The sequence below is a fragment of the Ostrinia nubilalis genome, chromosome 30, assembly GCF_963855985.1.
Source record: "Ostrinia nubilalis chromosome 30, ilOstNubi1.1, whole genome shotgun sequence".
NCBI lineage: Eukaryota > Metazoa > Arthropoda > Insecta > Lepidoptera > Crambidae > Ostrinia > Ostrinia nubilalis.
Genome location: NC_087117.1, coordinates 6,193,685 through 6,206,374, shown reverse-complemented (window position 1 = coordinate 6,206,374; position 12,690 = coordinate 6,193,685). Strand labels below are relative to the sequence as shown.

The 12,690-nt window shown below is 34.7% G+C and overlaps 1 protein-coding gene across 1 annotated transcript; it reads right to left on the bottom strand.

Moving 5' to 3' along the window:
- Nucleotides 1–5,300: 5,300 nt before the first annotated feature.
- On the bottom strand, nt 5,301–11,579 carry LOC135085949 (probable ATP-dependent RNA helicase DDX46). Its single transcript, XM_063980732.1, has 2 exons — nt 11,240–11,579; nt 5,301–5,632 (listed from the first exon to the last, which is right to left on the bottom strand). The coding sequence occupies exons 1-2, from the start codon at nt 11,577–11,579 to the stop codon at nt 5,301–5,303; spliced, it is 672 nt and encodes a 223-aa protein (XP_063836802.1).
- Nucleotides 11,580–12,690: the final 1,111 nt, after the last annotated feature.

Below are 12,690 nucleotides of genomic sequence, written 5' to 3'. Positions count from 1 at the left end.
TGTGATGTAAAACGTCAGCTATACTTCAGATTTGTATACTCTGTCACGTCATAATACAGGGTGGAATTTTGTAATGCCACCTGGAGGGAAAGTACTCTTAATATTGTAGATAGAAAAATTTTCTCAAAGAAAAAGTTCCTTTAATTTTGAAAAGAAAAAGAACTGCATTCAAAGATTTTCAATTTTTTTTCGAAAATTCACCACCACCATACCATTTTCTGTAAATAATTAAAATAATTTAAGATTTCACGGGTTTCCTTTCATTTGATTTATCAAGTTTGTAAGAGAAACTACATCCTTATACTTAACCCTAACGATCGATGCAATAAAAATACAGGGTGTAATTTTTTACAGATTTTAGTTGGTTCGATTTCCGGGTGTGGCAAGCAAATTTTTAGAAATCTTTGAATGTGTTCTATTTCTTTTCCTAAATTAAGGAATGTCTCCTTTGAGTAAAATTTTCTATCTACAGTATTAAGAGTACTTTACAAAATTCCACCCTGTATGTGAAAATCACCCCTCCCGTGCCCCTCCCATACCTCAGGCACTGAGTTAAGCGTCAGACCTATAGTTAGATATAATTAATGAATGGCAAAATGTCCCATTCTAGATTGTTCTAGAAGTTGCCAGAAGTTACTAGCAAATTAATTTGTATAGTAATGCCCTATTAAAGTCCAGTACGGAGCAAGTCTACTAAAGTTTGGTCGCGGAACGCGTAGAATTTTGTCCAATGACCCCAAGCTATCTATCCTTATCGCTCGCGCGTAATTATATTGCTGTGGCGCTCGCACACTCACTGCGGGCGCCCGTCGCGACAGCAATATAATTACGCGCGAGCGATAAGGATGGGTAGTTTGGGGTCATTGGACAAAATTCTACGTGCTCAGGGGCCGGACTATAAGCACACTTGCAAAATTTGCCAGTGAATTTTGAACTGTAATGGCCTTTGGAATACCGTTCACATAAAAATAACACTTGGTTTCCACCCAACGCTCAAAAATACAGGGTGTTTCGGCTTTCAAAATACAATCCATACGCCCATGGCGGCATTGGCATATAAGTAAAGATATTTTGATTGAATGACAGTATAGATGTCATTATTACTTAAGGACGAAGCACACCTATCAACCTGGAAACGGATCGTAACCGTATCAACTCGAGGCGGTCAGTATTCTTTGTATGAAACTCCATACTGCAACGCACACTTATCCGCACCGTAACGTAAACGCCTCGCCTCGCGGTTTGACAGCGAAAGGCGATACGGTGTTGATCCCTTTCCGGGTTGATAAGTGTGCTATGACCTTTATAGATTCTAGAAGGCTCTAGAATGAGTTTAATTGTATTTATTTTAGTTAAAAAACAACCATTCCTATTAGATTTACATAATAAAGCTGAAAATGCCACAAAAGTATCATTAAAATTTAATATAATCACAATAAAATATCAAATAAAATAGTCGCTTATATAAAAATATAAAAGATATGTAAATACTAAAGTTTGTATTTGTATGCGTTATATTCTTTTAATCTATCAAAAATAATAACTAAATAAAATATAGAAACACAGCTTGCCCTACTAGTGATGGGTAAATATCGAGAAAATAACTATAGATATTTTCTTATCGACCTCAAAATAAAAATGTTTAGTTGTTATTTTTGATAGAAATTAAATACAGGCTAAACTATATCAACAAGCTTAAGTAATTGAATTTGACACCATCTATACTAATATTATAAATGCAAAAGTAACTCTGTCTGTCTTGCTTTCACGCCTAAACCACTGAAGCTATTTTGACGTAATTTGGCATAGAGATAATTTGAGTCCCGGGAAAGCACATAGGATAGTTTTTATCCCGGTTTTTGAAACAGGGAAGCGCATGATAAAGTTTTTTTGTGACAGACCAAATTCCATGCGGGCGAAGCCGCGGGCGGAAAGCTAGTATTAAATATGTTAAACAAATAAAATAAAACTATTTTTCTAAAAGAACACATAATTCTGTTCTTAAAAACTCAAGATATTCGGGTCATTTAGTATCCACTGCAGGAGTACGACCCTCTAATTGACCAGAGGCAATGGAGGAATTGTCCAACACTCCCCACGCTGGCCAGACGGGTTGTAGAAGCCTGGTGATATTTTTGCTTGTCATCTTTGCTTAAAAACTCAATTAGTTCTTAAGCAAAGGTTAATCAGCCCATAAAAAGTACTCCAATTGTTTGGTGGTGTCAAATACAATAGTAAATATCACGAATATACCTAAAAGTTACCATTGCAATGGTCAGTTAAATAAAATTTGTAATATACTACAAAATAAACAAAAAAAGCATTTACACTAAAGAGATAAATTATAAATAAAGCGATTAGAATAGGATATAAAAAAATATTGCTTAGTATTAAATAATAATGTAAAAAATAAATTATTCGTGTATGTTAAAGTTTAAAAGATACTACCCCTTTCTGATAAAAAGTTGTACACACGCACTGAACACTAGTTTAAAGTCACTAAACTACAGGTATATTTCATAACTCCTGTCGGTTTAGGTGCCGTGATATGTAAAACTTGTAAAGAACTCGTAAGTCATTTTATTTTGCCAGTATTACATAGCTAAGATGATTACATTATTTTACAGTCACCGCTCACACTAAAACGTGTGTTAATTAATATGTTATTAATAAATAAATAGATAGATAGTTGTTTATGAAATGCAAAAATTGACATTTATAATTAATTTGCTCTCTTTGATTCAACAGTATTATCTTTTTAGCGCGTAATTTGTTTAAAATTAAATTTGTTGAACATTTTACTGCGTCATCTAGTCCCAAACTAAGCAAAGCTTGTACTATGAGTACCAGAAAACGATAGAAAAGTTTAAATTATGTACGTGTCATATAGTTCGTGACACCCAAAGTAGTCAAAAAGTTCGCAACACGTCTGTTACAACTGAATTAAGGTTGTGCTATCAACATTTTGGCCACTTTGGGTGTCACGAACTGTTTGAAGCTGACTGTACCTACTTTTTTTGTAAATATGTACTTATTATACATAAAGAAAACCCAAACCAATACATTGCAGTAGATGACTTTTCAACCACTTACTTTAAATATGGCGTTTAATATGTGTTTTTCATTAATTAAATTTATTAGCAGACTTAGTATTATTGTAATCTTAATTAATAATATGTTTTGTGTGTGTTTCGTTGTATGTGTTGTGGTATATATTTAATTATAAACACAACTACATAATTATATTTGAATAAAACATTTACTTAAATATTATTAATAATACCAGTGAAGTATAAATAATATGGAATGCCTTGCGAATTTACCATTAAATTTTTGAAATATACAGAGAGGCAGTCTGTACCTATCTAAAATAATACAGTCAAATTGTATTATCAGAAAGAGAGCTTTATAAAAGTATTTGATTTGACTTATTAATAATTATTTCGACCCCACCTTGTAGGACCTATGTTAAGAATATTATTTGTATTATTTACCGATTTTTATGCATTTATAATTTAAATTATTTGCTGTTTCATCTTTGTAAAAGTACTAGTATTATTACCGCTAGTTCCTACTTATTTTTATGTTAAACAAACTGGCTGTTGAGCGTAGTATAAAGAATCTCTACGATAATGTACCTATGTTATTTTTATGGAAATAAAGTTGAATAAACGAATAATATTTTTTATTTAGCATACCCTGAATTTACAAATTAATAATTAACTTTTAAAAAAAATAAAACCGACTTCAAATGCGTGAACACAAAAAAAAACTAAAAATTAAAAATATTGCGTATAAAAAAGTTCATCCCCAATTTTCCACCCTTGGGGGTGAAATATTTTCTTCAAATTCGCATGAAACCACCCTTTTGATAATACCTATTCAACAAAAAAATAATCAGTCAAATTGATTTATAATCGGCGGAGATATTGCGTATAAAAAAGTTCATCCCCAATTTTCCACCCTTGGGCGTTGTTTTTTCTATTATTAAATTTAAATGGGACCACCCTTGAGGTATTACCTATACGCCGAAAAAAGATTTGTTCAAATCGGTTCATAATTGGCGGAGTTATCGCGTAACAAACATAGAAAAAAAAAAAAAAAAAAAACATACGGGTCGAATTGAGAACCTCCTCCTTTTTTGAAGTCGGTTGAAAACTAAAAGGAGCTCAATGGACAGACTACCGAACGGAAACTATAGTCTGTTCTTTTTTTATTATTTTAATTTGGGTGTTATTTAACGGGTCAGCAATATTCATGTTTTGGTGAACAGAAAAATCTAATTGGTCGACGGAAATTAATGATTGGTCAGCAGACTACGGTAAGCTATTTTGCTTTTTATTCATAAGTGTAGTGATAAATTTAAAAACCCAAATTATGTGCGTCAGAAAGGACGGTCACTACTAGGTACCCATATTTTACATCGAAACATGTTGTCTTAAAACCTACTCAACTGGTATAATAGCATCTTAAATGCAAAAACTGGAATTCGCTGCCTGCTGCTGTATTTCCTGAACACTATAATCCGGGCGTATTCAAGGCGAGAGTGAATAGGCACTTACAGGGCAGATGTGATGTGTACCATCCTAGACTGCATCCCACTTAACATCAGGTGCGATTGTGGTCAAATACCTGTCTTGTTATGCATAAAAAAGCTTTTAAGGACATAGCACACTTATCAACCCGGAAAAGGATCGTAACCGTATCAACTCGAGTCTCGGGATTGCAATCCAGCGGCGTTTTCAATCCAGCTGGATTCTTGCTGGATTGACCTGAATCCAGCTGGATCCAGCGCGGATCCAGCAAAATGTGGAACGAATATAAAAAGGCGACATTTTTAAGGCTTTTTTATTAAGTAACTAGCTTTCCGTCTACGGTTTCGCCCGCGTGAAAAAAGTGCTGTTTTGAGGGGTTTTCCCGGAAATTATTCGAATTTTTCTCGCCGTAAAAACCATCCTTGGACTTCAACGAACATTAAAAAAAAATGGTCCAGGCGTTGTTGAGGTCTGCGCTTACCAACACATATTGCGATTCATTTTTATATTATCGTACTTCTTACGATAATCTATGAAATACGGCTAATCAGTAGGACAAACAGTCTTAAAAATTCTTATAAAATTAACTAGGCGAAAAGGACCGTAATTTAATCTGCAATCAATTTTTTGTATCAATCGAAGTTACGAATCCGAAATAATCTTCTGCAATAATTAGGCAGTTTAAAATCTGACGACAAGAGACTGACCATGTCTTTTTTGAATCCTCTGGAAGTAAGACCTTAGAAAACAAATTTTATCTATAGTCTAAACTCCCAACCGCACAGAACTGCATATGTAGCCGGCTGCTGAAAATGCCCTTTCGGCCTCTACACTAGTCGGTTTTAGGATCATTAAATAGTCATACACCATAGATAAATATTCACCTCGCACTCGTTCGGTCTCATAAACGCTCATTTCTTTTTTCAGTACCTTTTCGTAATCTAATCTTGGCTTTGGCTTTTGTTTATTAAAGTTCTCCTTCTCTCTTTTAAGTTCCATCTCAAGCTCTTGCTCTAAAGTCATTTTCACGGGTTCTGCGTCATCATTTAAACCATTCTCTTCTAACTCCATGATATCTTTTTCTTCTTGCACCGGCTCTACAATATTATTTTGTTTATTTACTCGATTTAACAAAGTATTCATCTCGTGTCCCATCGCATTCTTTTTTGCCAAAGGAAAAAATACAGTTTTTTTTACTTCTTCTTCATACTTTTTTGGATTTTTCAAGCACACTAACGTACCAGTAACTTCGGAGAGGCCCGGTCAACGCACACAATAACAGAACGGCAACGTCACCGCGCCGTTTTGAAAATGGCGGCAATTCGAAACTAAGCAATAGAAAATTATACTTTTGCGGATCCGCATCCCTGGATCCAGCACTGTATGCTGGATCCAGCATGTTTAAAAAGGCGCTGGATCCAGCTGGATTGCTGTATGCTGGATCCAGCAATTGCAATCCCTACTCGAGTCGGTCAGTATTCTTTGTAAGAAACTCCATACTGCAACGCACACTTATTCGCACCGAAACGAAACAGCTCGCCTCGCGGTTGTCAGTGAAAGGGCGATACGGTGTGATCCCTTTCAAAGTTAATAAGTCTGCTATGACCTTAGTCGACTAGACTGCCTCAAAAACTGTTATATTTTCCCAAGCAGCTGTTATCTCTTTGTAATTCGTACCAAGATCGGAACTTTCTTAAACAGTTTTAAAACTAGTTTTATCTGGTATTGACATTGAAATTGCCGTCCTGAGTGAAGCTGGTTCAACACAATGGCTGCAGATGCAAATGTAACTGTAGGGTATTACAAAAGTGCGAGAGTCGTTTTAAAATAACGGACCGTGCGAATTTTTAACGTATTTTCTTTTGATGATAATCTCGCCATCTCATTCTTTTTGTCGGCCGATAGTTTGGTCGGGCAGTTAATCAGTATGAATTAGTTTGGTATGAAAGTGCGCACATTACACCGATTTGGTATCGGCCGATTTCTCACAAATTAGAAGCTGATCAATTTGTCAGGCGACTTAAAGTCTGCACCTAGTCTGGCCGGGCTCTTATACTCTCGCGAAGCAGCAGCTAGTGTATGTGTGTACCTAAAAAATATTAAAAATATATTACGTACGATTACTTATACTTTTCAAAAGTACAAACTTAAATTGAATGAAACTTTCTATTCTCTCCTTCTCCTTAGATTCTGTTTAAGCGTGCTAAGGGAAAATAAAATAAAAACAGTTACTTCAAATTAATTTGTTTATTTTTAGTTTACATCCTTGGTGAATATAAAAAAATTACTTACAAAACAGCCATACAAAATGTACATTGAACTCAAATTACAACTCACTTTTTACATAAACGTACATTTTTTAACTTAAATTAAACGATAGGTACATTTTACATTGGTGTAATTTTTATAATATGGGTCTTCGCACGCACAGTTTTTCATTAAAAGTATTTTATAATTTGGTATTAGAATTTACATTTTATTTGTAAACTTTTAAGTACTTCTTACATTGTAGAGCGTGGAGATACCATTATTAATTATAATAAACTTATTAATAATTAGACACTTTACAAATATAATAATTTGGATATTTGTTTATAGAAAACTTATAATTATACAAGAAAAAATCCAAGGATGCCATATTTTCTACGTTATTTCGAACATAAAACTCTGACTTAGCCAAATATTAAAGAAAATTATAATTTTTATTATTATTTGTCATAAATTATAAATAAATTCGTGGTATATACAGTGGGAATGAATCATTTCTTTATTTCCTTTTTTTTAAACAAAAAAAAAATCGGTTTTAGAGGTACACTATATTCGTGAAGTGCAAAAATATATTTTTATGTACCAAAATAATTTCAAAGTATTATTAAATTATGCCAAAGTATACAAAGTAGTTAAATTTTGATGTAAAACAACAAAAAAATGTGATTGATGCAAAAATAGCGCCTTGTTCAGCGAAAATGGCGCGAAAGTGTGCATTTTACATTTTTGTTCTTTTTTACAATGTTGTAATGTGTAAATTTATTCAAAAATGTGAACACAGTTGTATGAAACACCATCAGTCGGATTATTTTTATGGTATAGTTTTTTTACTTTTATGTAAGTGAAAAATATCGATGGTGTAGTAATAATTTTTATTGATGTAAAACTGTTTACAATTTCTGGTTTCTGTGAAGTGTGTTCAAAAATATCGGATAATTTTGACGCCTGATATTTTTTAATCAGATATTTTCCGATTCATTCGAAAGTGTGGGTGTTGTGACAAACGCCCTGAAGTCGTCCCGGCCCAACGTAGTTTCGCAGGCCTGCCCCCGCGCGATGCGTGTGCAGTAATATAATTATCAATTAAAAAAATATCACATTTCAAGCAACCTGTGTATATTATTGTATAATATGGGCTATGGAGACTGTTACGGCAGAACGCAACGTCGCTGACATTTTTTTCGAGCCAAAAAATATCAATTTAGGTTAAAAAATTATCGAAAAAAAAGTTTTTTTTGGCTCAAAAACTCAAAAAATATCAGAGACGCAACATTCTGACGTAGCAGACTTTAACTATTGTACATTGTGGAGGATAGGGGGTAAAGGGGAGGTGTGTATAATGACGTGTATAGTAAATAACTCTGTATCTACACTATTGCTAAGTTTCCTTCCCAGAAAACAATGAAAATGTAAATAATAACTATGGCTAATTTGAATTTTTTCAATCGACCTGAGTTTTGTAGTCAGCTTCACAAAACGTAAGACTTTTTTCGGGAGTATAAGGTTAAAAAATCATGCAAATTACCGCAACCGACTGTACTTTTAAAGTAGCAAGTTTTCTCGGCAAGTTTAGTAGTATACTTACTGGCAAAAACTTCAAAAAAAAATTATCATCCAGAATTTTCTTTAAAAAAAATGAAATTCTTATTTACATTTTTACCATTTCATGGGAAGGTTTTGTGTGTGGCGCATCGTCGGGCAACGTTAACTGGCAGGCCTACTTCAGTCTTATTATACGGTTTTCTGCCTATTTTACTGTCTTTTTTACCAAAAAATAAACTGGTTCTTTATCAAAAAATATCGAAAAAAAAGGCTGGCTGTCCCAAGGAGCTGTGCGATAAAAAACACAAAATAAGAATGGAAATGGGGTCTTATTATTGCATTTTTACGAGAGCTCAAAAGGACAGTCAGGTATTAATTTGATGGAATTATTGAGCAGTTAAATATCACAATGCAAATCCAAAATCTAGCTTTGCTTGCATGTGTTTCAATTTTCTTTGTCAGATTTATCAATAAAAATTAACTGCCATTTTGTTCTCAATAAAAATAACAAAATGGCTGTTCACGAGTCTCAAAAACAAGTCAGAAAAGAGTCCCAAATTTTTCATTTTCTTGGGAAAAATTTGAATTTTAGGTAAAGCTTCAAGCTGGTCAATAAAGACTGATATGAGACCAGGAGTAACTCGAATGGATTCCTCTATATTACTTCTCATGTGATTTGAGTATAAGACCATATTGACAGTTGTGGACAGTGACTCAATATAGCTTAGAATCTGTAATTTTTACCGTACATGACTTACTGATGGACGTTTCGGGTAAAACTGTTAGTCCACAGTAAGTAAATGAGATAAGTACTCGTCGATAAAGACAGCGATAAACAACAAATCTTTCTCGAAAAAGTCACTGTACGGTGACAAGATGAGATTACAAAAATTGGAGTTTTGACCGACTCTTTACCAACATAAAAACTTACTGATGGACGTTTCGGGTAAAACTGTTAGTCCGCAGTAAATAAATGAGGTAACGGACAGTAAAGGCAGTCAACCATAACCTGAGAGACTTCAGGGCGCTTCTTGGTGCGCTATGCGCTAGTCTGGGCCCGCGCGGGCAATAGCAGCGCACGGGTACTGGTTCAACGGACTTAACACTACTTAGAACTATAGCCAGTGGTCGGTGAAAATTTTGGAAGACCGTCCTTGTGCCATATGTTTGTCTCGAAGCGCTGGTAGGGCCCAAAAGATAAGGAGACATGTAAAGTGCTCCTTATGGGCTACTTATTTTACTGTATTTTGACGTTCATAAGTGCCAAGCTTTATATATTATAGACTAGTGGTCTAAATTGAATCAAATATTTTTGATTTTAGAAGTTCTTCTTTGGAAGACCGTATTTATGCCTCTCTTCGTCCTTTTAATCTCGTTATTAAGTGCCAAATCGTGGTCTAAATGGACTAAAACATTCCGTTTTCTCTCTTATGGCGATATTTTTCCACAATAGAGGTTTGGCCTAACAAAGTAGTAGGAGACAATAGTCTGTTTCATTTGGGAATTATGATGAACTTGTGTTTTTTGACCACAGAGGGCGCACTATGAGACAATAGTTATTTTTTTATTGTCTATGAGATTTAGTGACAGCACTCATATAGACAAGGTGATATGAACTGGGAGATTCATTCAAATATTGAGTTTCAACAATAGTGACAGTTATTGGAATTATATTTTAGTTTGTAAAATGTTTATGTCACTGACTGTACTTTTTAGAAGATTCTGAATAATATTTTCACCAACCACTAAGGCAGAATGGAACTGTTGTACTTTTAAAACTAGAGATTGGAATAACAAAAAAAATTGGTTTGAGTTCTAAGAACTTTGTGTGATATTATTGAGTTATGCCCATTTTCACCATTAATCCCTAATTTTAAAGTGACCCCTATATGGTAACTCATAACAGGAATTTTGTTTTCATAGAAGTCGCTCAAAAATTAGGAATTGATGGTGAAAATGGGCATTAGTCTAGCCAAAAACGCTGGCTTTTTTAGCGGAAACAGATTTTAGTTTATCATTTCAAAAGTACAACAGTCACACTCAAAAAAAGTTTGTAGAAAAGATGAAAACAGGATGTGTAACACTTAATACTAGATGAGAGGCTGCACAGTATGCAACGTTAGATTTGCCTTGATTTTAAAGTCATTGCCTAAATTATTCCAGTTTAAATGGAAAACATTGATATGTATGAGGACTACAAGTTTTTTTTTGTATTTGATTTCAATTCTTTGATCAAATGAGGTTATTTTTATATCTGGCTGTTTTATTGCTTATTTAAATTGAAATATTTTTAAGCCCAATGTTTTTTGATACCCAAATTCAAGATCTAGGCAATGTATAGCATTTTTTTAACCTAAAAAAATGCTGCTTCTCAATAACTAATAATAATTTGATAGAATTGAGTCCTCTTCCTGATTTTAGGCAAAATAATCAAGGCATTTTAAAAGACTATCCATTGTAAAAATTCAATACAACCCTTACTAATAAAAGTTATGCAAATTCTACCAGTCTAAAGTGGCATTTTGTGTAGAAAATTGGAAATATCATTTTAAGCTGGCGTTTAACGCACGTAACTTACTATTAGCAAGGGAGTAAGAATTTAAATCTAACTAGAATTCAGATAGAGTAACGATTATAATTTTGACGATAGTCTTTTATACTCAGACGGCCTAGTAAGCCTCATCGTGCATACTGCAGCACCCTCAAGTTTCAATAATATCACATGTAAAAACTTCCTCGGTCGACCCTGCAGGTCTAACATGCGATGACGGCTAACAACTACGCAACAAAGTCTAAAGGCCTGTTGAAACCGCCTTTCCGGTTCATGTACTGTCTGTATTTCCTCTTGAGAACAACATGGACATCTCCATCAACATTATCGTCAACTTTCTTACCTTTGGTTGTATCGAAGCCGCAGAAGCCCATAACTTTCAGCATTTCTTGCTCTTCTGGCGTTTTTCCCTCCAAATCGGCGGGGGTGACTATGGGACGCTCTCCGAACGTCTTTTTCGGCTTCGGAGCGAACGATGAGGTAGGTATTGGAGATATGGAGCGAGATCTTCTGCGTCTCGGCGATGGGGACCGCCGCCGGTCCGGGGACCGTCTACGCCGCTCTAGAGACCGGGAACGGGACCGGGTCCGCTGTCTTCTCCTGTCGCGGTCCCTATCTCGGTCTCTTCTGTCCTCACGACGCCGGTCGTCGCGTCGCCGCGGCGGGCTAGGCGACCGCCCCATGTTGTCCTGTTATATGAAGAAATAAACCATTATTATGGATTGTAATTTTAATATAAATAAGTTTAAAGTGGAGCAGTGGAAATCTTACCTCAGATTTATGTCAACAGTTTTAAAATTTTGCAAAAATAAAAAAATTTAACAACAAGCACGACCTAAACGACAGCCATTTTGGTTTCTACTGAATATTTTTTTTAATTTTCTTCTTCTTCTTTTTTGTTCTTGGCAATACTCGTCGAGGCCGACTTGATTTGTGCCATTTTCATGTGAGTGTGGGACGAGTTAAGAAGAGGGACCAAGTGGGATGGGACTTGGGCTTGGGCTTGGGATATTAGGTGCGGTTGAGGTCGTATAAAATACATAAATTTAATATATAAAATATAAGTTTAAAGTTTTATAGAGTGGTGCTTAATGAATTTAACAAGGGAATGTACATATTTTTTATTAGTAATACTTAAAATAGATGAAAGATTGTAAGGAAGGGGGGCTTTGTTTTTAATTAATATACTATGTAGGGGCAGAGAATTATATAGAGTACAGTTAAATAGAATATGTTCTATACTACCTTCCTCCAGGCCACAATCACAAATTGAGGAATCTAAAATGTGAAGTTTCGCCAAATGCGCTGGAATAGAGCAATGACCAAACCGTAAACGGGATAGAGTGGAAGTGATATCCTTGCTTAAACGGAATTTTGAGAACCAAGGCTTCAGAGAGACACTTGGTTGAAATTGGTGAAAAAATTTACCTTTGTGTTGGGAAGAACTTTCCCAATCCTGACTCCAGTCTTGTAGCATAATATAGCGCGGAATCGAAGCCAGATCCTGACAGTAAACACTCTTATTATTATAGCCTTGTCTTGAAGCAAGCTTTGCCAGTTTATCAACTGATTCATTACCTTTAATACCCGAATGACCAGGAATCCAGGCCAACTTCACACTTAACATCTGGTCACAGCATTCTCTTAATTTACATTTCACCAATAATGATAAAGGGTTATACAAATTTTTGTTGAAAGGGTTCGCCAGAAGAGATTGTAGAAAACTCAGAGAGTCTGATAATATCAGAGAATTACTTATTTTCTGCTCTAAAATGTACTTAATACATTCCAAGA